The sequence below is a fragment of the Megalobrama amblycephala genome, linkage group LG13 (genome assembly GCF_018812025.1).
Source record: "Megalobrama amblycephala isolate DHTTF-2021 linkage group LG13, ASM1881202v1, whole genome shotgun sequence".
Taxonomy (NCBI): domain Eukaryota; kingdom Metazoa; phylum Chordata; class Actinopteri; order Cypriniformes; family Xenocyprididae; genus Megalobrama; species Megalobrama amblycephala.
Window position 1 is genome coordinate 16,397,707 of NC_063056.1, and position 23,978 is coordinate 16,421,684.

Sequence of the window (23,978 nt, forward strand, 5' to 3'; positions counted from 1 at the left end):
CGATGTATGCATGCAGCATGCATGACGAACATCTTGTAAAGATCCATTTTGAGGGTTATATTAGCTGTGTGAACTGTGTTTATGCTGTTCAAGGCAAGCGCGAGCTCCGGGGGCGGGGGAGCACGAGAATTAAAGGGGCTGCAACCTATATATCGGTGCATAGTTAATGATGCCCCAAAACAGGCAGTTAAAAAAATGAATTGGGGCAAAATTTGGGGGCGTACATATTAATGATCCCGACTGTTATACAGTTGGTGTTATGTTGAGATTCGCCTGTTCTTCTGAGGTCTTTTAGAATCAGAATCAGAATCAGAATCAGAAAACAAAGGAGATTTACATAAGAAGGAGGAAACAATGGTGTTTGAGACTCACTGTATGTCATTTCCATGTACTGAACTCTTGTTATTCAACTATGCAGAGGTAAATTAAATTTTCAATTCTATGGCACCTTTAACAAATCCCTGCTTTAGAACCTTATGCCTAAATGCAGCTGTGCACAACTATGACATTTACTGTAGGATATTTGCCCCTTTACATTACACAGTGCTAAACAACTTTGGTCCTTGGTCCAGGGTTATTCAACTGTGGTATTTGTGGTATGGGATCATGTAAACTGAAAATGTTGAAATGCTTTCTAACTAATTCAACAATAATCGAGAACTTTGATAATGAATGTACAAATGTATTGGTATTCATTTCAACACTGTATGCTTGCAGCAGCATGATTAATATTCAATAGTCAGTGATTAATATTGTCACCTCACAGCAAAGTGTTTCCTTAATACAGACATGCACATCTGAAAAATTGAGGATTATAAATTTTCCATTGAATGTGTGTTTTCCACACATTGCATTTAAAATGGCAGTATGCCATGAATGTGTTTGTGAAAGTTGATGGGTGGTTTTTAGGGAGTTTGAGCTTGTAAATAATATGTGTGCTTTTCTCATCTCTATTCACAATTTAGATCAAATGGTGTGTTGACAAAGGCCTAAAGTTTAAACCTGGAGAGCAAGAGCAGCTTTGTACACTTAAAAAACAGACTATGCATTGTTTGATATTTAATTTGCTGTATTTGCTTTGTATCCAGAATTACAGAGTTTAAAAATACAGCTAGATATAAAACCAATAAGATTACAAAGAAGAATGTTAAATTGTTAGTTTGGATATCACCCTTTCATATATTGAGCTACATGTTTAATTACAGATTATGATTATTCATGTAATTTTACATGAATTTGTATGTAATATAAGAAAACAGAAAAAAACCTATAAAAATGATACAGTAATTTCTTTGTATAAAAAACGAGAATTACTGTAATTTGTCATTAATAAAATAATCCTTAAAAAAATTGTCAAATTGTTAATTTAGAGTTATTGTTCGTAATTTTACATGATTTAGTAGTTATGTAATTTAAGAAAACAGAAAAATACTGTATAAATAACATGCTAATTTACACATAAAAATTAAGAATTACTATAATTTGTCATTAATGATATAATCCTTAAAATAACAGTCAAGTTGTTAATTTACAGATATTGTTTGTAATTTTTTAGTGTAATTGTGTACTAAAAGTTTACTACTGTTACACTAGTATATTTAAAAGTATATTTATATATTAATATAAAATATATACATTTATATAAAATATATAATGTATATACATATACATTATATATTTTATACACTAAAAAGATGGCCACTTTAGTCCCAAGTAGTATTGAAATAGTACACTACTTAAAAAACAGTACTTGAAAATATACTTGAACTTTTCTGAAGTATAATTAATAAAATTAACTTATTTTGAATACTTACATTTTGTAAGGGCTGCCTAACTGATCTTTATATCCTCAGAATGCTGCTGGGAGGAAGGTCAAGAAATCAACAACCAAAGTTGTAGATGGCATTCTGTCAAAGAGCTACCACATCCCTGATATTTCAAAGTACAGTCAATCTCATTTTCCATCTTAGTCAAAGATCTTGTAGAATAAAATCTCTGATGCTTATGGTAGTAAATATTAGCATGCTGTTCATTCTTTTAAGATGGCACCATTCTGAAGCTGCTGTTTTTATATCAGCTCTTATAAGACTTTTAATTCAATCTCTCCAGACCTGGTGTATGGAAGATAACAGCACATTACAAAGGTGATGAGGAAAATCCTGCCGTGCGTGAATTTAAGGTCCAGAAATTTGGTAAATAAAATTAAACTAGATATGGAAATTCACATATTTTCCAACTATTATCAATATCTATACAAATATGTTTATTCACAGATATTATATTGCATCTAACTCAAATTCAATGCATTTTTTGTCAGTTCCTCCCAGCTTTGAGGTTACTGTTCAGTCAGAGAAAGCCTTTATGCTTGTGAATGCGGAGGCATTCACATTCACCATTCAAGCCTCGTAAGTTCACATTCAGATCAAATAACACTCTTCAAGAGATAGTTTACCCCAAAAGAAGAATTCTGACATTATTTATGCATCCTTATGCCAAACCTGAATTTTGAGGTTTTTGACTATTCCTGATTTTAACTATTGACTATGACTAAATGGTTAGTTCACCCATAAATTAAATTTCTGTCATTAATTACTCACCCTCATTCCATTCCATACCTGTAAGACCTATCATTTTAATTTTATGAAACAATGAGAATGCTTTTTGTGTGCAAAAATAAAACAAAATTAACAAGTTTATTCAACAATAACTTCTCTTCTGTGTCATTCTCATATGTTGTTTACGTTCAGTGCTTCCAGGTTCTATGTAAGAACGGCGACTCATTATTGGCGGTTACTGAATCAGCATCACATGAATGCTTTGCGCTGTTCACGTGAACAGCCTCTGCTAATACTGAACCCGAGCTCTGAAGCAGAATCTGGAAGCACTGAATGTAAACAATGTATTCTTGTGGCTTCATAAAATTAAGGTTGAACCACTGCAGTCACGTCGACTTTTTTTAACAATGTCTTTATACCTTTCTGGACCTTGAAAGTGGTGATTATATTGCTGTCTATAGACAAGTCAGGGATCATCAGGAATTTCATTAAAAATATCTTAATTTGTATTTCAAAGATGAACAAAAGGTCTTACAGGTGTGGAATGACATGAGGGTGAGTAATTAATGACAGAATCTAATCTAAAATTAATGACAGACAAATTAAATTTTTGTGCGAACTAACCCTTTAATGGTATCAATGTGAAATTACTAAATTTGACAGTAGATTAAAAATGTTTTCTTTTTAATCGTTTGGAAGACACACATATGGCAAGGTAATTGATGGTGCTTTCAAATGTCGGTTTGGGATGGATAAAGACGAGTCAGAGAACAATCCTGGAAAAATCAAATTCATCAAGGGACTAAAGAAAACTGGATCTGTGAGTAGAAACAATCATCTATTGAATCACCAAGATGAGTAAGTACACTCATAGATTACTCTTTAATATTCTTTTATGGTGTTTTTGCCTTTTTAGGTGAAAGGAGGCCAGGCTGAGATTACAGTTCAAATTTCAGAAATCAAGCAAAAACTGCATTCAACATTAGAAAAATTGGCAGCGACTCAGACCCGATTCTACATTGCTGTCACAGTCACAGATATTTTAAGTAATCAATCATGCAACAAGACATGTTTTAGTCAAAGTTAATTGAACTTTAAGACTAAGGGCCAGATTTACTAAAAGCTTGTGCCAGCACAAACCTTCTTTTGGCATTAAAAATCTACTGTCAGGATTTACTAAAGACACGCAATGAAAAGGCATGCACACCCTTACGAAAAAGAAGTTTATTAAACGATTAGTTCACTTCTGAATTAAAATTTACTGATAATTTACTCACCCCCATGTCATCCAAGATGATCATGTCTTTCTTTCTTCAGTCAAAAAAAATAAACAAATAAATAAAATTTTTATACTTTTTAACATTTGTGGTTCTGCTAAACTGCTAAATTGTCTTGCACTGCTCTGTAATGTGCTACACAATACGTTGAAAGGTCACGTGTGACGTAGGTGGAAGTACCACGGTAGGGCGAAAAACATCTCAGGTTACGTATGTAACCATGGTTCTCTGAGAACAGGGAATGAGACTCTGCGTTTACTGCTTTGGGGAACGTCACACGTGACCCGATGTCTGAAAGCCAACTATCCAACAACTCCAATCTCTATTGGCTGGCGACAGACTATAACGTAATATGGCACGACCCGGAAGTATATAAGGAGCGCCTAGAGAATCAGTCAGTATCTTATTGTCTTGAGGGACTGTTCAGCAGGCAGCCCGAGGCATGGCATGGCAACGCAGAGTCTCGTTCCCTGTTCTCAGGGAACCATGGTTACATATGTAACCTGAGACGTTCCCTTTCGAAAGGGAACTCAACTCTGCGTTTACTGCTTTGGGGAACGATATACCCACGCCGTCATGCTCAAGGAGGGTGCATGCAAAAGATAGCTACCCTAGAGAACCCTAGAGAATGGAAGCTAAAAAACTAGCACTGTAGCTCAAGCTTGAATGCAAATCCAAGGGGTCCAGGGAAACATGATATAGCATGATAAAGGTTCTAGAAAGTGGGGCCTAGCATACACTGCATAACTTATTTACGCAAAGATAAGGGCCTACCACCTGAGATACAGCACCAGGAAGGCTAATGACAGCCTATAACCTTAGCTGTTAAACTCAGCCATAACACCTACATAATAAAGGAGGGGGGAATGGGCATACAGCCTAGCGACTCCCACAGGAGGAGGCACTATAGGAACTATACAACCTTACAAGGGATAGTAATAATAAGGGTGATGTAATAGACAATCACCTAACCTAGCTCTAGCCTAGCCGCTAGCTATGGCCTACTGGAGCAAGCAAAGCCTGGGCTTCACTTAAAATCCTCTCAGATATGAGGAGAAAATGAAGCACTACAAGCCAATAGTGCCAGGCGGCCGATTAAAGCTGACCTGCACACAAATAACTGAAGTGACGAGTGCTAACTCAAACCAAACTAACAGAATTAGCTGAGAAGCTACTCTAACATAGGAGGCTACAAATTAACGGCCATAATGCGGCCTGCATGTGAAAACTAGCCAACCTAATGATTCAGTTATTTTGCCCAAAAGAACCCCTTCTAACTTTACAGACTACATGCTCAGGAAAGCTATACAGGAAACACAAGGTCTACACTTTTTATAAACATAAAAATATAGACCCAGCTTACCTTCCTGCGGCTCGTAGAATGAAGATTTCTCCTCCTTATTTTCTTGCATGAAGAAGGATGAAATCAAAAGTTCTTTTAAGCCTAAAAGCACCTTTCACTATCAAGCCAGAAGGCGGCCTTAGAAAAATATTATCAAAGGCCCAGCCATCAGCCTGACTGTTAAAGAAGCACCTGAGCATGTAAAATGAAACCAAAAACTCAGGAGTCGGAGGAAGAAGGGGCGAGGGCAATGCAAAGTCGCCCTCGCAACAAGAGGGAATCGATTACAGACGCTACTGGTGTATGTGATCGATCACCTACTCCAAAACCTGCTGCTTCCTCCTCAAGTCCAGCCATCTCTGCGCCTTGCTCCGAAAGGAGGAGGCGCCCAAGCGGCCATACTGGACCTCTGGCCCTATCTCAGAGCTTCAGCTCAAGATGGACTAGCCTCCTGATTAACTACATGCTCAGAAAAACTATACAGGAAAACAAGGTCTCATTTTAAAGACATAAAATATAGACCCATCTCATCTTCATCTTCCTCAAATATATATATATATTTTATATCATGTTCAGGTACTACTTATGGTCAGGCTGATGGCTGGTCCCATAGTGATTATTTCTATATATATATATGTGACCTGATCCAGCAAAATGAGTCACAGTGACCCAAATTTCAAAACTGAGATTTTGGTATCAAGGGAGAGATGAGACAATAAGCTTTAAAATTATATCCTAGTCAAAGTCATACCTTGAATCGTTTTAAAGATATACCCATTTGAATTATGGTCGTCTGCCCTCTTTTTCCAATTGAAAACCTGAGAAAATCGCTTTTAAAGTTTTTTTTGCCCGTTTTTTTTGTTGATATCTTTCAAAGTCCATTGCATTTAAAGGGATAAACTATTTATTTTACAGCTTAATTTGACCAAAGACATTTTTATATGAGAGAGAGAGAGAGAGAGACTTTGACTTTTAAGGTCTCTTTATTACAAAAAGTTTAAAAAAAATTACACTGACATCAATAAAAAAAAAAAAAAAAAAAAAAAAAAAAAAATTAAAATCAATTTTTAGCACAAAAAACAAAACTCAGATATAAATTTGCAAGCCTTCATCAGGGTCACATTGGTACATTGATTAACTTCCCATTTATATTTGAACATCTGCAGGTCATTTATCAACTTATAGTAACTATGCTCTATATTAATACAGGATTTTATTAATCCCTTTAATATAGAAACAGCATCAGTTGATCCCCTATCATTCAATTTACTTTTTCTTGACAACCATATAGCCATCTTTGCTTGCCCAAATAAGAAATTTAATAAAACATGACTCCTCATTTTTCTTCTGCTGTACCTAGGCCCAAAAATAAACCTTTCAGGTGCAAATATTTCCCCCAGGGTTTGACACCATTCTTCCATTCTTCCATATTCCATTTTAAAAATAATGGTTGTAATCTCACACAATTAAAAAATAAATGAAGGACAGTTTTTTGTACTCCACAAACAGGACAGCCCTCCCCAACCTGTGGATCGAGGTGTGCTCTGTGTCTGTTTGTGGCTATTATACCATGCACAATCCTCCACTGTAGGTCTCCAGTTCTTTTCTCAATTGGAGGTTTGTACAAGGTCCTCCAGCAACCTTTAGCGGAAGCGCTTGACCCAAAAATATCTTGCCATTTTGATTCTCTCACATTCTAAAGCTGAAGAAAATATGACACCTTTACACACAGTACATAAATAGCTTTTTTTCCAGCATTTCTAAAAAATTCTAGCTGGGGTGTCTTAAAAGAAAGCAAACCATTCTCCATTTCTTGCCATGTTCTAGTATTAGCTGAAAAATTCAGGTCTGGGAAGACAGAAGTCTCGTCCTCTCCAACCGGTGTCTCTAATTCAATTCAATTCACATTTATTTGTATAGCGCTTTTCACGATACATATCATTTCTAATGACAGTCTATAATCAGATGGTAAAAATTCGAAGATTTGACTCAACAGTCTATCTGCCACTCGAACCGATTTCATTCCCAGTTTTAAGGCCAAGTTTTCAGCAGAAATCCATCCTTCAACAGAAACAAAATGTCCAATTTTGGTAATATTTGCAGTCCACAACATTTTTCTGAGGGATCCTGATTTAAAAACGTCTAAATCCAGTGCTGAATTAAAAAACAGTGGTTCTTCTCTCATCCATAACCCCTTCACACCATTTGGTTCACGAGAGAAGCTGAAAAAATGTCCATGTTTTTAACATTGACCTGTAAAAAGGTGTCAGTCCTGTGAGGTCTAGTTTTTCAGTCTCCATAAGAAACAAGTGGCGGTCTAATCCCATATTGCCTGCTTTCATTAGAAGGGCGCAGGCTACCCCAGCCCAGCTCACATCCTCTCCATATAAAAGTCTCTGGGCTGTCTGGAGTCTAAAAGCTCTAATTCTGGATTTAATGTCGACCAACCCCTGACCTCCTTCCTGTATTGGCAGATAGAGCACTGGTGCCTTCCGCCAGTGCTGTCCTGACCAGAAGAAGTTCACCAGGCACTGTTGAATTCTTCTTACTATGTCTTCCGGAGGTTCTAGAATCATCATTTTGTGCCATAACAATGATGCAACCGAGTTGTTACAGACCAGGGTTCTCCCCCTATAGGACAGCTGGGGTAGCAACCATTTCCAGTGAGACAACCGAGCACACACTTTCTCCACAAGTCACTCCCAATTTTTTTTTCTATATTCATCTGTCCCCAAAAAAACACCTAAATATTTAAAACCCGCTCTTCCCCACTGCAAACCACCAGGTAGTGATGGACTAATAAAGTCTTGACCACACCACAAAGCATCACTTTTTTGCCAATTAACTTTGGCTGAAGACGCTTTCCCATAACATTCCAAAGCCATTTTTACACACTCAACATCATTATGATTTCTGATTAAAACTGTGACATCATCTGCATATGCAGAGAGCTTGATGAGACCCTTAAAAACCAGTGTATTGACCTGTAGACCTGTTAGCTTTCTTCTCAGTCTACATAGTAAAGGCTCAATGGCTATACTATAAAGTTGACCTGAAATAGGACAACCTTGACGAATGCCTCTATTGACTTTTACAGGAATACTAAGGCCACCAGCTATTTTAATCATACATGTGGCCCCAACATACAGCAGTTTTATTTTGGAAATAAAATTGTCTCAAAAACCAAAAGCCTTTAAAGTATCAAAAAGAAAAAAGTGATCAACTCTGTCGAAGGCTTTTTCCTGATCTAATGACAGAAAACCTATATTGGTATTATTATAAGAGGCAAAGTCAAAAATGTCTCGTACCAAATGTACCAAATGTAAATTATCCAATATAGATCTATTTTTTTATACAATATGACTGATCTTTATGTATTATTGTATGCAGCACGCCATTTACCCTATTGGCCAAACATTTTGAAAAAAATTTATAATCAGAACCTAAAATTGCTACAGGTCTCCAGTTCTTTAAGAATGTCAGATCACCTTTTTTGGGGAGTAACGTTAAAACTGCCCGCTGACAACTCAAAGGAAGAACTCCTCCTCTGATACATTTTTGGATTACCTCAAAATAATCATTACCAATAACATCCCAAAAACTCTTATAAAATTCAGCAGGTAATCCATCCAGTCCTGGCGTACGTCCTGAAGAAAGTCCCATAACAGCAGCATTAATCTCCTTCTTACAAGTGCTCCTTTGACTTTTTCATTTAAAAAGGAGCTTAGTTGACTTTTTTTTCAGTCCACAGTTCTTGTAAATTCCTAGAATCATCATTCATGTTCTTTTCACTATCCATGATCTCTTTTTCCAGCCACTCTAATGTCTTTTTCAGAACTAAAGAGGAATGAGATGTATATTGTTGACAAAACACTTTTATGTGCACTTTACCAACTTCCCACCATTGAATGATACTTTCATAAATGCACTTTTCACTTTTCCAGGATTCCCAAAAAAGTTTAAAATTCTCACAAAAATGTCTATCATCCAAAAGTTTAACATTAAAATGCCAATAATAACTCATATGCTTTCTTTGAGTTAGCATATACTCAATTGTAATACGTTTATGATCAGAAAGAGCAGTTGGGGTGATAGCTGTATTAACAATCTTGTTTCTCATATTGTGTGATATATAAAACCTATCCAAACGTGCATCAGAAACACCTCCATTGCTGACTTTCATCCATGTATACTGACGTACTGATGAATTATGCTCTCTCCACACATCTGAGAAATTAAAAATTTTTATAATGTTAGCCAAAAAAATAGCTGATTTTGCATGAGGTTCTTCTCTAGTTCTATCTTGTGTAAAGTCTAAAGTGCAGTTCCAATCTCCTCCTAATACAATAACATCACCATCCTGCTGTTGTTTTAAAAATTGCTCCAATTTCATAAATAACTGTACTCTATCTTCTCCTATGTTAGGAGCGTAGATGTTCACAAACAAAAAATTAATATTCTTGATTTCAGCCCTTACAACCAATAGTCTCCCTGATAGCACTTCATGTTTTAATAAAATCTTAACTTTGAGACCAGGGGAAAAGAGTACTGCCATTCCTGCACTTAAATTAGTCCCATGACTAAGAATTCTCTCCCCTTCCCACCACAAGCCCCAATCAATCTCATTATTACTTTGATTGCTATGGGTTTCTTGCAAAAAAACAACACTCAGATCTTTCAATCGTATTATTTCTGATAGTAGACTAATTTTTCTCCCATCCCTCATTCCATTTACATTAATTGATCCCACCTGCAAGATTTCCATGAGCAAGGGGAAAAGGAAGAGGAAAAAAGAGAAAGAAAAGGAAAAGTTAGAAGCCATTGAGATTACTTAGTTTTTCCCCTCACTTTCACTGACTTTTTGCCTCGTCTAAGACCAGTAATATGTTTTTTTAGATGATACCGCTTCTGTTGTGAGAGCTCCTCATAGCTGTTCACCTTCCTAGCCCACATCACTGAAGCAATAAACTTATCAATATCAGGAAAGTAATTACTTACTTCAACACCAGCTTTACCCTTAGTTTTATCTAGGAATGCATTAATTTCGTCAACAGTATACAAATCTTTATCAGTTCCTTTTAAGCCCTCTGTCCACTGTTCATCATCCGTATACTGGGATAAACTATCAATCTCATTACCCATATTTTCCTCTAAGCTTTCAGCCTGTACTACATCATTAACTTCACAAACATATTCCACACCGGTCTGGGTCTTACACTTATCAATATCCTCTGTTACATCTCCATGTTTATCAGAGACAGAACTACACCCAGCTTTCTCCACACTCACAGCATGTAATTTAGTCTCACTCACCTCCTGCATCTTACCTCTTCCGTAGGCCTTTCTTCCTGCTCCTCAGTTCTCTGTTCTTCACTTTCACTCGTTTGCTGATCGGTATTATTTACATCACCACGAGATGTAGACACGCGTTGGTCATCTTTATGTGGACATGCGAAGCGTTTATGGCCCAAGTCTCCACGTTCAAAACACTTCAGGCTCTCGGTGCTGGCGTAAACCATGTACGAATTATCCCCGTGATTAACACGAAAAGAGACTTCTAAAGTACGCTCTTGTGAATTCAAAAACATAAAGACTTGGCGTCTAAAAGAAAGAACGTGCTTAAGCGCATTGTTTTTACATCCCAGTGGAATCATTCTTACAGGGCTTGCAAGCTTTCCAAACCTCTGCAATTCTTTCGTAATGGTCTCATTGGATATAAACGGCGGACTATTGAAATTATGATTTTCGATGCTGGAGCGGATAGCGGGGTTATCGCAACAAATGCTTCCTTTACCCATATTCCGCTCACAGTCAACTGATTAACAAGGGAGTCTGATTTTACAAACACGACGACCGCCTTGTTCATCCGTGAAGCCGAAATTATATTATCAAAACCCACTTGCTCTCCTATAACAAAGAGCAACTCTTCCACTGTCACTCCGGCCTCTGGTACACACTTGCACCCATTCCGAAGTGACAGAGTTGGCGTTCCTTGCACGGGAACAGACGCCATTCCGGCATCTGCAAACCGCGCAAACAGAACAATAACCCTTACTTTCAACTATTCAAAACTTAACTAGCGAGGGGAAAAAAGAAAAGGTGGGAAAAAAGTTTGAAAACAAAAGTTTTCCACAATCACTCTCACCGACGCGCTCTACTCACACACACTCCCAACAATCACACTGGAAGTGAGAGAGAGAGAGAGAGAAAGTGAGAGAGGCAGAGAGACAAGCAAAGAGAGAACAAATAATGCTAGCCTATGCAATCATATCTTTGTGTAGGCTAGTTGACAATAACAGTGTAAAGGGGCTTGCACACCAGACGCGACACGTCTTAAAATTCGAACAAATGTCGCCACCGGTGTGCGTACACTCATAGAAAACAATGCGTTCGAGTTTTAAAGACGTGGCGCGGCGCTGAGCTTCGTGTCCGCTGTGCGAGCCCCTTAACAAATTCATAATGGAGATACCAGCGCGCGCTAGTCTGACAGGAGGATGGCTGGACCAATCGCGTGCCTGTCAGTCGAAACGGGGCTTTCCATTGATAAAAATCAGCGTTTATGTCAGTGTGTTTACATTTCTAAACTTTTTGATTGGTTCTATACAACATGTAACACCATATTTGGAATGCTGACAAGAGAAGATGAGAAGTTTATTTCCAGCGAATTTAGTAAAACCATGTCAAATTTAATAGCCATTTAAATGCCTTTACTCAGTTATCTGGACTACGAAACTTTGGGAGATTATTTTTGAAAGTATATATATATATGCATGTATATATATTTACAGAGAGAAACACCAGGTTCTACAGCCGGTATTTTATAGTTCCGAAGAAAGGTGGGCCATTGCATCCTATTATAGATCTTCGTCAGCTCAACCACTCTCTGAGGAGATTTCGGTTCAAAATGCTAATGTTGCCTCTCGTTGTGAGTCAAATCAGGTCCGAGGACTGGTTTGTCACGATAGACTTAAAGGATGCAATAGAACACAGGAAGTTCCTGAGGTTCACTTTTTGGGGGCATAGCGTACCAATATCAGGTCCTTCCGTTTGGCCTAGCTCTTTCTCCATGCACATTCACAAAGTGCATGGATGCTGCTCTAGCACCTCTCAGATTTCAGGGAATTCGGGTGATCAACTATATAGACGACTGGCTAGTGTTAGCTCAGACTCAAGAGCTGGCAGCACAGCATCGAGATGTTGTGCTCAACCATATGAAACACCTGCGGCTGAGGTTGAATGCAAAAAAGAGCATGCTAACTCCCATCCAGAGGAAGGGGTATCTAGGAGTGATATGGGACTCGTTTACGATGTGGGTCACAGTTGTCTCCTGCACGTATCGAGTCGGTTCTGGCAATGGTGTCCAGAATCAAGCTAGGCCAACTCATCACTGTAAAACAGTTTCAAAGACTGTTAAGGCTCATGGAAGCAGCGTCCAACGTGATACCTTTTGGCCTGTTGTGCATGAGACCCCTACAGTGGTGGCTCAGGTCCAGAGGGTTTCCCCAAGGGGCAACCCATTTCGTACAATCAAGGTAACGCGCAGATGCCTTCATTCCTTGGTCATATGGAAGAAACACTGGTTTCTGTCTCAGAGCCCTGTGTTGGGGGCATCCTGTCATCGCAAGATAGTTTCGACAGACACATCCAACACGGGGTGAGGGGCAGTCATGGAAGACTGCTCTACCCAAGGTCTGTGGAGCAAATAGCATCTTTCCTGGCACATAAATTGCCTGGAGATGTTAGCAGTTTGGCTAGCCTTGCGGCATTTTCTCCCAGACCTCACGGGCAACCATGTCCTAGTCAGAACAGACAATACGGCAGTGGTTGCCTACATAAATCACCAGGGAGGTCTGAGGTCGCGCCCCTTGTGCAAGCTGGCGCATGAGATCCTCCTTTGGTCTCAGGGAAAATTGCTCTCTCTGAGGGCAATGTATATCCTGGGACATCTGAATGTGGGAGCAGACATCCTGTTGAGGCAGGGGCTGAGGCCTGGGGAATGGAGACTGCACCCTGAGATGGTGCAGCTCATTTGGAGAAAGTTTGGACGGGCGCAGGTGGATCTCTTCGCAAGCCAAGAGAACTTGCACTGTCCTCTGTGGTTTATCCAGCCCCCCTGGGGTTGCTATGGCACAGCTGTGGCCAAGGCTGCGGCCAAGGCTTCCCTCCTGGGATCTGACTGTCATTCTAGAAGGGTTATCCTTGGTTATCCTTCGAGCCATTGGACACAGCATCTGACAAATTTGTCACACTTAAGTTGGCATTTTTTGTTGGCTATAACATTAGTGGGTACCTAAGGTATGGTCCGCAGGCGAGGTCCACAGTCCTCCAGGCCTTCCATCCTCCTCCAACTTTGGCTGAACACGAGAGGCTGCAGTTGCTCTGTCCAGTTAGAGCCCTCCAGTGTTATGTCAGAAAGACTTCTCATTGGAGAAAATCAGATTATTTGTTAGTATGCTTCAGACCATAGCGACGCAGCGTCTCGTTCCCTCGAAAGGGAACATCTCAGGTTACGCATTTAACCATGGTTCCCTGAGAGGGGAACGAGACGCTGTGTCCCCTTGCCATGCTTCCTGCATGCCTGTCAGCCACTTGCTTCAGATCAGTAGCTGAAACAGCTGTGTTTGATGGCTCTTTTATAGCTTCTGCGTTCAGCTGGCATACGTCACATGATGACATTGCATCAATCACGATTGGACTAGTTGTACACGTCTTCAGGAGCGCTTATGCTGTAGGGATTCCCCAAAGCGTTGCCATGGCGATGCAGCGTATCATGCATATCAACCATGGTTACATGTGTAACCTGAGACGTTTTCTGAGATACTTCAAAGTGTACTTTCATCCTCTAAAAATGTGCTACAAGAATTAAAATAGTAAACTATTAGTATACTTTTAAGTTCGCTTGTAGTTCAGATGCAGCACAAATGAGAAACATAGTTGTGCACTTTAAAGTTTATTACTGTTACACTTATAGAACATTTAAACATATAATTTTATATATTAAAAATTGGGCCAATTTAGACCCAAACATTATTGAAATAGTTTACTTAAAAGTTTACTACTAGTACATTGATATTAGTATACTTACTACATAAAGTATAGTTAAAATATACTTGAACATTACTAGTATACTTAATAAAATTAACTTGAAGTATACTTTTTCGTAAGGGCAGTTATTTTTGTGGCTGACCTTATTGCATATGCGTTTGTAGGAGTTTCCCTTTCATACGCATAATTTATGGGAGGAGAGTATTCATTTCATCATGCAATGTGATTTAGTAAGGTTTGCTGTATATGCTGATATTTGCACCATTATTTATCATTGAAAAGCAAGCCTTAACCTATTTTGCTCTTGACACAGCTGCATCAATGTTATTTTCAAATTGTCAGTAGATCCTTCACAGAACTTTCCACTCCCATCATTGCTTTTATGGGATCGCAATCTCATGGCAATTTGCCCTGTTTAGTAAATCTGGACCCCAAAAAAAGCAAGATTAACTGAACAGATGTTTGTTTAAATGGACAAATGTCATTCGTCTGCATGCACTTTGTAGGCTAATATTACTGTAAGATGTCTAAAGTGCTGGAAATTGATAAAATATACAAAATTTCTTTGTTGATAAGTTAAAAACAATCAGTTCTTGAGCTAAATTGACTGTGCACCTCTCATAAGGTGGTGAGGTACAGGAATCAGCAGCTTTCATTCCCATTGTTTTGAGGCCATACAATGTAGATCTGTCTCGGACGAGATCATTCTACACACCTACATTTCTCTTTCAAGCCGTGGTAAATATAACAGCATTTGATATAAACAAACTTTTATTCACAATACAATGCATCATAATGATACTGTCAGTCATAGAGGATTACGCTTGCAGTAATTCACAATGGTAGCTTTCACACTTTAATGGTAACATTTTGCTGATGATTTTGTGATAGGGTAACATGTTTTATGTTTGTGATTAGGTCACAGTTCGTCACCCAAATGGTTCCCCAGCTGAAGGCGTTCAAGTGAAGTTGGATGTCTCAAGCACCAAAGAAAAGTCCCGAAATATTATAACTAATAAAGAAGGGATCGCATTTCAAAATTTTAATTTGGAAGGAACACCACCTTCCATTTCAGTGCAGGTTAAAACATCCAAAGAATAAAACTAATACATGTAAGGTGTGTTCCATACTGCTGGCAAAAGCAGTGGGTCTCATTCACTAACTTTTGATGTAAACATGTAGGAACAACTGTGCATTTTTGTGATTTATGAGGACACAAATTTGTATATTGACATGGGTATTACACTGGTATTACAATGTAAACACTCATATTTATGCCAGCAGCCATATCACCCTGTAGCTCAAGACTTGTTGCCCAGGGCTGAGCCTGGTTAGTACCTGGATGGGAGACCTCCCGGGAAAACCAGGTAGCTGCTGGAAGAGGTGTTAGTGAGGCCAGCAGGGGGTGCTCACCCTGTGGTCTGTGTGGGTCCTAACGCCTCAGTATAGTGACGGGGACACTGTACTGTAACAAGCACCGTCCTTCGGATGAGACGTTAAACTGAGGTCCTGACTCTCTGTGGTCATTAAAAATCCCATGGCACTTCTCGTAAAGTGTAGGGGTGTAACCCCGGTGTCCTGGCCAAATTCCCTCCATAGGCCCATACCAATCATGGTCTTCTAATAAACCCCATCCATTGAATTGGCTCTTTCACTCTCTCTCCTCTCCACCTACAGCTGGTGTGTGGTGAGCGTACTGGCGCCATTGTACTGTGGCTGCCGTCGCATCATCCAAGTGGATGCTGCACACTGGTGGGTGGTGGATGAGGAGAGACCCGATATGATTGTAAAGCGCTTTGGGTGTATAGTAGTACATAGGAAAGCGCTATATAAATGCCTCATTCATTCATTCATTCATTCATATTTAAAATAGCTTTAAAAACATACTAAACAATGTTTTATTAAAAAATTTAAAAATGCAGAATGATTTCTGTGATGGGTAGGTTTAGGAGTAGGAGTAGTGTAGGGGGATAGAATGTACAGTTTGTACAGGATAAAAACCCTTACGGCTAAGGAATATCCTCAAAAAGATAGCAAAACAAACCTGTGTGTTTGCGTGTGTGTGCGTGTGTGTGTGAATTAGGGCTGTCAAGCAATTAAATTGTTTCCCCACAATCCAAAGACATGCAGTAAAGGTGAATTAGAAAAAGTAAATTGGTCATACATAGTGAGTTAGTAAGTGAGTATGTTCCAGACTCTCAGCGCTGGAATTGCACAAGGTAGTGCACTCTCAGTACAGGGAATAATACAGGAAGGGCATATTCAACCAAATCAGCTGTGCAGATTATTGTGGAGACCCCTGACAAAAAAAGGGAGCAAGCTGAAAGAGAGACACTTGCTCAAATAATATACTCCAAATTATGTCAGTGAGAAGTTAATACAAATAATCCACCCAGTTATAGTGAATGAGACCCAGTGCATTTATTTACAGCATACCGTGATAGTGTGGGTGGTGTGAAACAGACCTTTTTTTTATTTTATTTTATTTATTTATTTATTTTTTTATAAATACTTTCAGTTCCTTTAAGCTGTATATTTTTGACTGATAAATTTCAACAGGCAACAGTGGATGGTTTCAAGTCAACAAAAGAAGTGCGCCCAGTGAAATCTACAAAGAACAGCTTCCTGTATCTGAGTGTGACTAATAAAGTTCTGTCACCAGAAGAGTCTCTAGATGTTACATTTTATGTCAAGGGCAATCCAGTAGATGGACAAATATATTATATGGTAAGTAATGTATTAAAATGTACTTCAATTACATGTGGTGAAATGTCTAATGTTTTTTCTTTTTTTTTAAGTTATACTTTAAACTAGAATACCATTGGGTTGAGAAAAAATATTTAAAATATATTCACAGAAAACTATATTTTAATATTTCACATATGTTGTGCTTCTTTAGCACATTTATCTTGATTTACAGTATGCATGTTTAGATATTTTTACTGCACTCATTAGGATTTGTTCATGAAGATTTAATGTTTTAACTTGAGAACTCTTGAGAAATGTGTGCATCTTTTCAGATTGTCAGCAGAGGCATGCTGAGAACAGCAAGCTCTATTGCATCAGGTTCTGCAGTAAAAATATCGATCCAAATCAGCCCAGAGATGATCCCATCCTTCAGAGTGATCGCCTTTTACTACACAGATGTTGACATTATTGCAGATTCAGTGTGGGTAGATGTAGAGGGTTGGTGTGAGGGAAAGGTAAACTCTAATCAGACTCAAAATCAGAATCAAAAATTATTATTATTATTATTAATAAGTTACAGTATTTTAGTAATTTTATGTCAAAATTATACAGTACAGTAAAAATCTTGGCAAATGTTTACAGTTCTGCTGTACCATCTCCTGTTTAGCTTGAGATAAATCTGAATGGCAATCATAATTATGAACCAGAAGATTCAGCTGAGCTTGGCATTGATGTAGGAACACAGAATGCAAAAGTGGCTTTACTAGTTGTGGACAAAGCCATTTATGCCCTGGGGTCTCGAAACAAACTCACTCCAAAACAGGTGTGCTGTACTGTCTAATAGTACTTATCGGTTTCTGAAAATTAGATATACAGATATACATATAAAATGAGCTCAAATTTGTTCTTGAATTCTTGTTCTTTTAATGTTTTTCATTTTTCCTTTGTGAAGGTGTTCAGGTCCATGCAGTCTCATGATATGGGGTGTTCATACGGAGGTGGAGAGAACGCGGCTGCTGTTTTTAATGACGCTGGTCTGGCCTTCATCTCACACTCAAACACAATCCGTTCAATGATGAGAAAAGGTGCCAAATGATGCCAAAACTCTTCTCTATTTCAGTACATGAGAAATTAAAACCAAACAGAAATTTTCTGTGTTTTTATTTTCAATCTGGGTTTACTGTAGAAAGAACCAGACTGGTAATTTGCTTTTGCCTTTACATGAAAGAATTGTTAAAATATGCAAATAATATTTCCAATGCATTGTACTTCTAGGTTTCAGCTGTGAGTCTGGCTTTAGGTGCAACAAACGCTCTATAGAAATGACTAAAAAAGGTATAGTATTGTCAGTTTAATATTTGTTTACCTTTTGAATCAATTCTCAAAGCTCATCTGAGTCAATGTTATTTTATTTTATTTATATATTATTATAATCCTAATATTTTGAATTAGCTTTTATTTTTATATTTATATTACTGCATTCAGCTGCTCTGCCTCGCAGCGCAGGTATAAATGACTAGCAGGTGCAAGCGCATATCAGCTTTTCGCTTCTTTGAATGCTCTGCAATCTACAGAATTGTGTATTTTTCGAGCCAATTCTTCAGGAGACAATATCTTTCTGTGTGTTGGTGAGACAGCACTTAAGCGGTGACCATTCTTTGGCTGATTTTAAACAAACAGCTGTATTCACAGCTACAGAGAGTGAGCGCCTTCAATGAGCTGCTGATCATTCAGCTGTGAATGAGCACACTGAACAGGCTGCACCTTTTCCCTGTCAGTATCGCATTAGCCGGTTCCCCTGTGTGCTTCAGCACTAAAAGAGAGCGTTTTTTCCCTAGTAAAGCACAAGTGTGAGCTTGCATCTTTTTAAAGATGACATTCATCCCATGTGTTTCTGGATGCGGTTGTTTCCTGTCCTCATTGGCGGCCACAATCACTGTCTCACATGCCTAGACATATGCATGCTGAGGCAGTTTTTGTGGGTGGTTTATGTTTTCACATGAAAACATAACCACATCGGCACACCAGTCGACTCTTCTTTCTCCAGAAAGCTTGAGTCCCCTCTGCTGTTGGCCAGCCGCCGATTGTGTGTAAAAGCACAGCCGCAAGTCTGCTCGAAACTCTGGGATACCAAGGGGATCAGTAAGAACTAATCCGTGATGCAAAACTCTGGTGGACAGCCATGCTTCCGCGGGTCATTCCCTGATGTGCATGGAAAACTTAGCAGTATGGAGCTCTATATGGAATGCTAATGGTGCCAAAATCTGCATAGAAGTTTTCCCCTCTCTCACTACCCTCGCTGGTGGGGTGGCTGTGAAAAACAGTTCACCTGCTTCTGAGGCCATGGCACTCTTAAATGCATGAGGGTTGAGCTGCGCATGTTGACTAACCCTGATCAAAGTCACAGCACTGGCCCTTGGCTAGACAAAGGCAGGATGGCAGTCCCACTGAAATTCTTTCAGAGGCTCCTGGGGCATATGGAGGCTGCTGACCTAAAAAGCGCCTACTGGGTAAACACGTGCTGGTCCACATGGACAACACTGCGGCTATTGCGTACATTAGCCATCAGGGTGGTCTACGCTCCCGTCGCATGACGCAACTCACCCGACCTGTGGCACCCGGGGACAGACCTCTGGAAACTCCATGTCTGGCCCCTGGATGGGATACGGAGGTTCAAGGCGACTTACCCCAAGAGGTACTTAACACCATCACTTTGGCTGTGAGCTTACTCTGCTCGAAGTGTTGCATCCTCCTGGGCGCTGGCACAGATATTGTAGAGCTGTGGGAGATCCCAATTCGTCTGTCTATCTCCTTTTCGAGGGAACTCGTGCTGCATCTGAGTCTTCGCAGAGGCAGTGTGGTGGTTCACTAAATTCGTGGGGTTCGCAAATGAATGTCATGGACCCCTCCAGAGATGGGATCTGCCTTTTCTCTGCCCTCACCCATGACATTTAGCAGCACTCTCTCTAGGGTTCGGAAGCCCACTATGTTTCATCCCCCCCAGAAACTGTGACGAGATTTCTCGTCGAGGCGAAAAGTAGTCTCGTGATGTTGCCATGACAGGGGTGCGTTTCCCGAAAGCATCGTTGGTAAACCATGGTCGTAACTCCCATTGAACTCTATTGGTAACGACCGAACTTGCGACCATAGTTCGCTTCGGGAAACATGTCCCAGAGTGTTAGGATGATTAGGAAAGAATATGCCACCGCTACGTTTACATTTTGCCTCCACTGTCGTTTTGCTTTGTATTTAAATAAAAAAAAAAACATTTAATTCAGTTGGATAACGGTCGCCGCCGCTCCATATTTACAGAGTACGCGCGACCGTTTAAAAGTGAAAGTAAACGCGCGCGCGCATTCAAACGTGATTTCAATACCCCGCATTTTGAAAGCGGCTCACTGATGAATACAGATATCTCTCAATATGAAAGCTATTTTAGGCTGGGCAGTGTAGTTGTAACCATCTCTCAGCTCTGCATCAAAGAAAAATTTGGTCTTATTTGATCTTTGAATATTGAGAGAGTGCGATTATGGTTGCACTTATTGTAAAGTGTTACCATAAAAATGAATAACAGTTTTCTCTTCTTATTATTTACTAGTACAAACAATAAGGTTTCATTTGTTAACATTAGTTAATGCACTGTGAACTATCATGAACTAACAATGAATGACTATTTTTATCAACTAACAAAGATTAATAAATACTGTAGCAAATATATTGCTTGTTGTTAGTTGATGTTGGTTAATACATTAATGTTAATAAATGAGACCTTATTGTAAAGTGTTACCATTTTTATTTATACTGTTTTTATTTCTGTGATCAGATTGTGGAGAGGAGTTCAGTTAGGAGGTCAAAAGCTGTAGAAACTCATAATTCATGTACAGTAAGATCTGAAGAGACTGAAATCATACAGGAGGGAAGTCAGTCAGTTGAGTTAGTGGCAAAACCTTTTACATTACTTGAGTATTGTTGTCTTTTACTGCATATGATAATTCAGTCTCAGAAAGTAGAACTGAAATGACATTCATTACAAAATGATTAGTTAAAACAATTCAAATACACCTGCAGAATATTTTTTCTAGTCATGTATTTCGCCATCTTGTCTCGTCTCGTGAACTCAATCTCGAGTCTCGTCTCGTCTCGTGAGATACTGGTCTCGTCACACCCCTAATATTTACAAGTCCATAAACAGTAGCTTATGGACTACTGTTGCCTACGCTTAGTTGCGAAGGCAACTAAGCAGACGGGAGTTTCCCTTTCTCTTGTTCCTCTGGTCGTGTGCAAACTTTTGTGTATGTGCATTTGCACAATATGATTTTATGATTCCTTTATTGTATATATGTTCCTTTGTATATTGAAATTAAATAATAAATACTAGACTATCTGACTTTGGTTAGTAGATGTCTGTATTAATATACTATGTTTAGCCTTTCATGTAGCAGCACTGGCATGCTTGCCCCTCTGAGGAGGGTCCCAGAGCAATCAGTTCAACTGTTCCCTGCTGGTTTACCACTTCAGGGCACTGAATTGGTCGCTTGAGTAATACCAGTCTTGAGAGGTTGGTTCTCTGGCCCCTTGGTCGCTTGAGTAATACTGGAGACCAGTCTTGAGAAGCTGGTTCTCTGGGCCTCCAGGGAGAAAGTGGTTCACACCTCATCATACGGTGGTCACCTATATAAATCGTACAGATCTAGGCTGGTAACCTGAGAATTATCAGTGGGCCCAAAACGATCACCTCAGTTTTATCTTAATTTAAAGATAGAACATTTTGGGCTAGCCAAGATTTGACTTCATCTAGGCAAAAAAGGATGTAAAGGCAGAACGATCACTTCTCTTGATTGATAATTTTGGTATTGCCAGCATAAAAATGAAAAGATACCTGATGTCTTCTTAAAATCAAGCCCAAAGGTAGCATGTACAGTGAAAAGAGAGAAGGCACCAAGATAGATCCTTGAGGAAAACCACAGGTTAGATGAACAATAGAAGAGGAAAATTGACCTAACTTGACTTAAAACTTAAAAAATTTCGGTCAGAGAGATAAGACTGGAACCAATTAAGGACGATTCCATTTAGCCCCACATAAGACTTTAATCTTGATATCAAAGAAGAGTGATCAACAGTATCAAAAGCTGCTGATAGATCTAAAAGCATGAGAACCACAGAGCTGCCAGTGTCCGTAGATAGATAAATGTAATAAAAATTTAACCAATAATGACAGACTAATAATAATAATAATAATAATAATAATAATAATAATAATAATAATAATAATAAAAATATGAAATAAAAAATTAACAATCAGTGAATGGATTTAAAAGACTGTTGGATGTGATAAAAATATACACATCATATTCTAATATTTATTGATAAACTTAATTTGAATGCTGCTGCAGGCATCGCATTCAACACAATATGCAACATGTTAATATAATAATTTCTTAATTCTGCACTTTTTCTTAATTAAAAATAAATATTATTATAATATCCATTTCTGATAATTCCAGGTTGCTATGGTAGCGCAGGTTGTTTACACATTTAACTCATGACCATGAGAAATAGATGTCGTTCCCTCAATATAATTAAGTCGTGGCCAAAAGAAAAATATATCATTCCCTCACCATATGATCTTGAAGCCATGACTTTACATCGCGTGGCCACGACATAAGTATGTCATTACCTCAACAAAATGATCTCGTGGCCACAACTTATTATCACGTTCTCACAAATTAATATCTCATGGCCACAACATATTATCACATTCCCACGAGTTTATATGGCCACGACAAAACTAAGTGAACGGAACATGTCCCCTCCTGGTCACCGTAATAAAGTCATCAGGTCTTTTTTTCTTTCCCAAATGATTGTCCAGTATTTTTTTCCCCACAGGCGCTGACTGTAATGAAGAAGAGGAATTCTTTGACTTTGAAACAGTTTGCAGATACTTCCAACCAAGCTTTGAGTTTAAGCAGATGGATGTGATAGGAAAAGTTAGGTGAGTAGGTTCTCTGTCTGTAACTATGAAGTAGACATATAAATGTTATATTTATGTACATAAGATGTGAGAGTCTAAGGGAAAATGTGCTCACTTTTACACTATACAAAAAGTCATTACAGTATAAAATGTTGGTAATACTTTATTTTACAGTGCCGTAATTACACGTTACTACATGTACTTACTATAGTAACAGTAAATTATGCATAATTACATAATTTACATAAACCCTAAACCAAACCCTAACCCTAACTGTAACTCTATAGTAAGTACATGTAGTTGTTTAGTAGTACTCACTACTTATTTAAGTAATTACAATTTAACTATGGTACTAAAATAAAATAAAGTGTAACCAAAATGTTTCCATTTAATTTCCTATGAAACAGTGTTGACTGTTAAAGTTTACAAAGGTCTTGTATAGTGATTTAATTGCACTAGGTCTTTCTTCCAGGTACACAATCAATTTACCCCACTCTATCACAACATGGGAAATCCAGGCTCTCAGCGTATCACCATCCCATGGTAATTTTCCCTCTCACTTCTATCAGATTTAATTTTAATACACCAAATAACTAAACTTTTTACCTTTTATTATTTACAGGTTTTTGTGTGACAGAGCCTGTTGACCTTCCTGTATTCAAGCCAGTCTTTATATCATTGAGGCTTCCCTTTTCAGTCAAACGCTTTGAGCAACTGTCTATAGTTGTGGTGATCTTTAATTATGGAAGGATGGAAAAGAAGGTTTGTTTAAATACCCATTTTTTTCCCTCAGAATTCATTGAACTATTGTACCACTATGGCAATAATAACTGATGTATGCTTTTACAGAAGATGCATTTTACTAGTCTACTATAATAATAGTATTTTTATTTATTATAAAATTCATTCATTCATTGAAATGTCTCGGGTTACTTAACTGTAACCCTTTTCCATGAGAAAGCGGGAACGAGATGCTGCACTGAGTTAGCGCTATGGGAAAAGATCTTTGTTTGACTGGTTGTGAAGTGTGTGTGGCAAATACACCAAGAACTTGGCTTTAAATAACCTTTGACGATGACGATGCACACTCGTGAGTGGCT

The 23,978-nt window shown here is 38.6% G+C and overlaps 1 protein-coding gene across 33 annotated transcripts in view; it reads left to right on the forward strand.

Moving 5' to 3' along the window:
- The window catches only part of LOC125243333 (complement C4-B-like), a 154,752-nt gene that overhangs the window by 41,882 nt on the left and 88,892 nt on the right, over nt 1-23,978 (forward strand). For all 33 annotated transcript variants that reach the window (XM_048152913.1, XM_048152886.1, XM_048152915.1 and 30 more), the window contains 15 exons: nt 1,854-1,942; nt 2,110-2,192; nt 2,318-2,405; nt 3,255-3,375; nt 3,472-3,601; nt 14,845-14,957; nt 15,138-15,299; nt 16,779-16,946; nt 17,240-17,422; nt 17,575-17,730; nt 17,860-17,992; nt 18,183-18,242; nt 22,794-22,899; nt 23,351-23,421; nt 23,501-23,640. In XM_048152913.1, the coding sequence (XP_048008870.1) occupies nt 1,854-1,942; nt 2,110-2,192; nt 2,318-2,405; nt 3,255-3,375; nt 3,472-3,601; nt 14,845-14,957; nt 15,138-15,299; nt 16,779-16,946; nt 17,240-17,422; nt 17,575-17,730; nt 17,860-17,992; nt 18,183-18,242; nt 22,794-22,899; nt 23,351-23,421; nt 23,501-23,640 (1,803 nt within the window). The remainder of the gene's footprint in view (nt 1-1,853; nt 1,943-2,109; nt 2,193-2,317; nt 2,406-3,254; nt 3,376-3,471; nt 3,602-14,844; nt 14,958-15,137; nt 15,300-16,778; nt 16,947-17,239; nt 17,423-17,574; nt 17,731-17,859; nt 17,993-18,182; nt 18,243-22,793; nt 22,900-23,350; nt 23,422-23,500; nt 23,641-23,978) is intronic.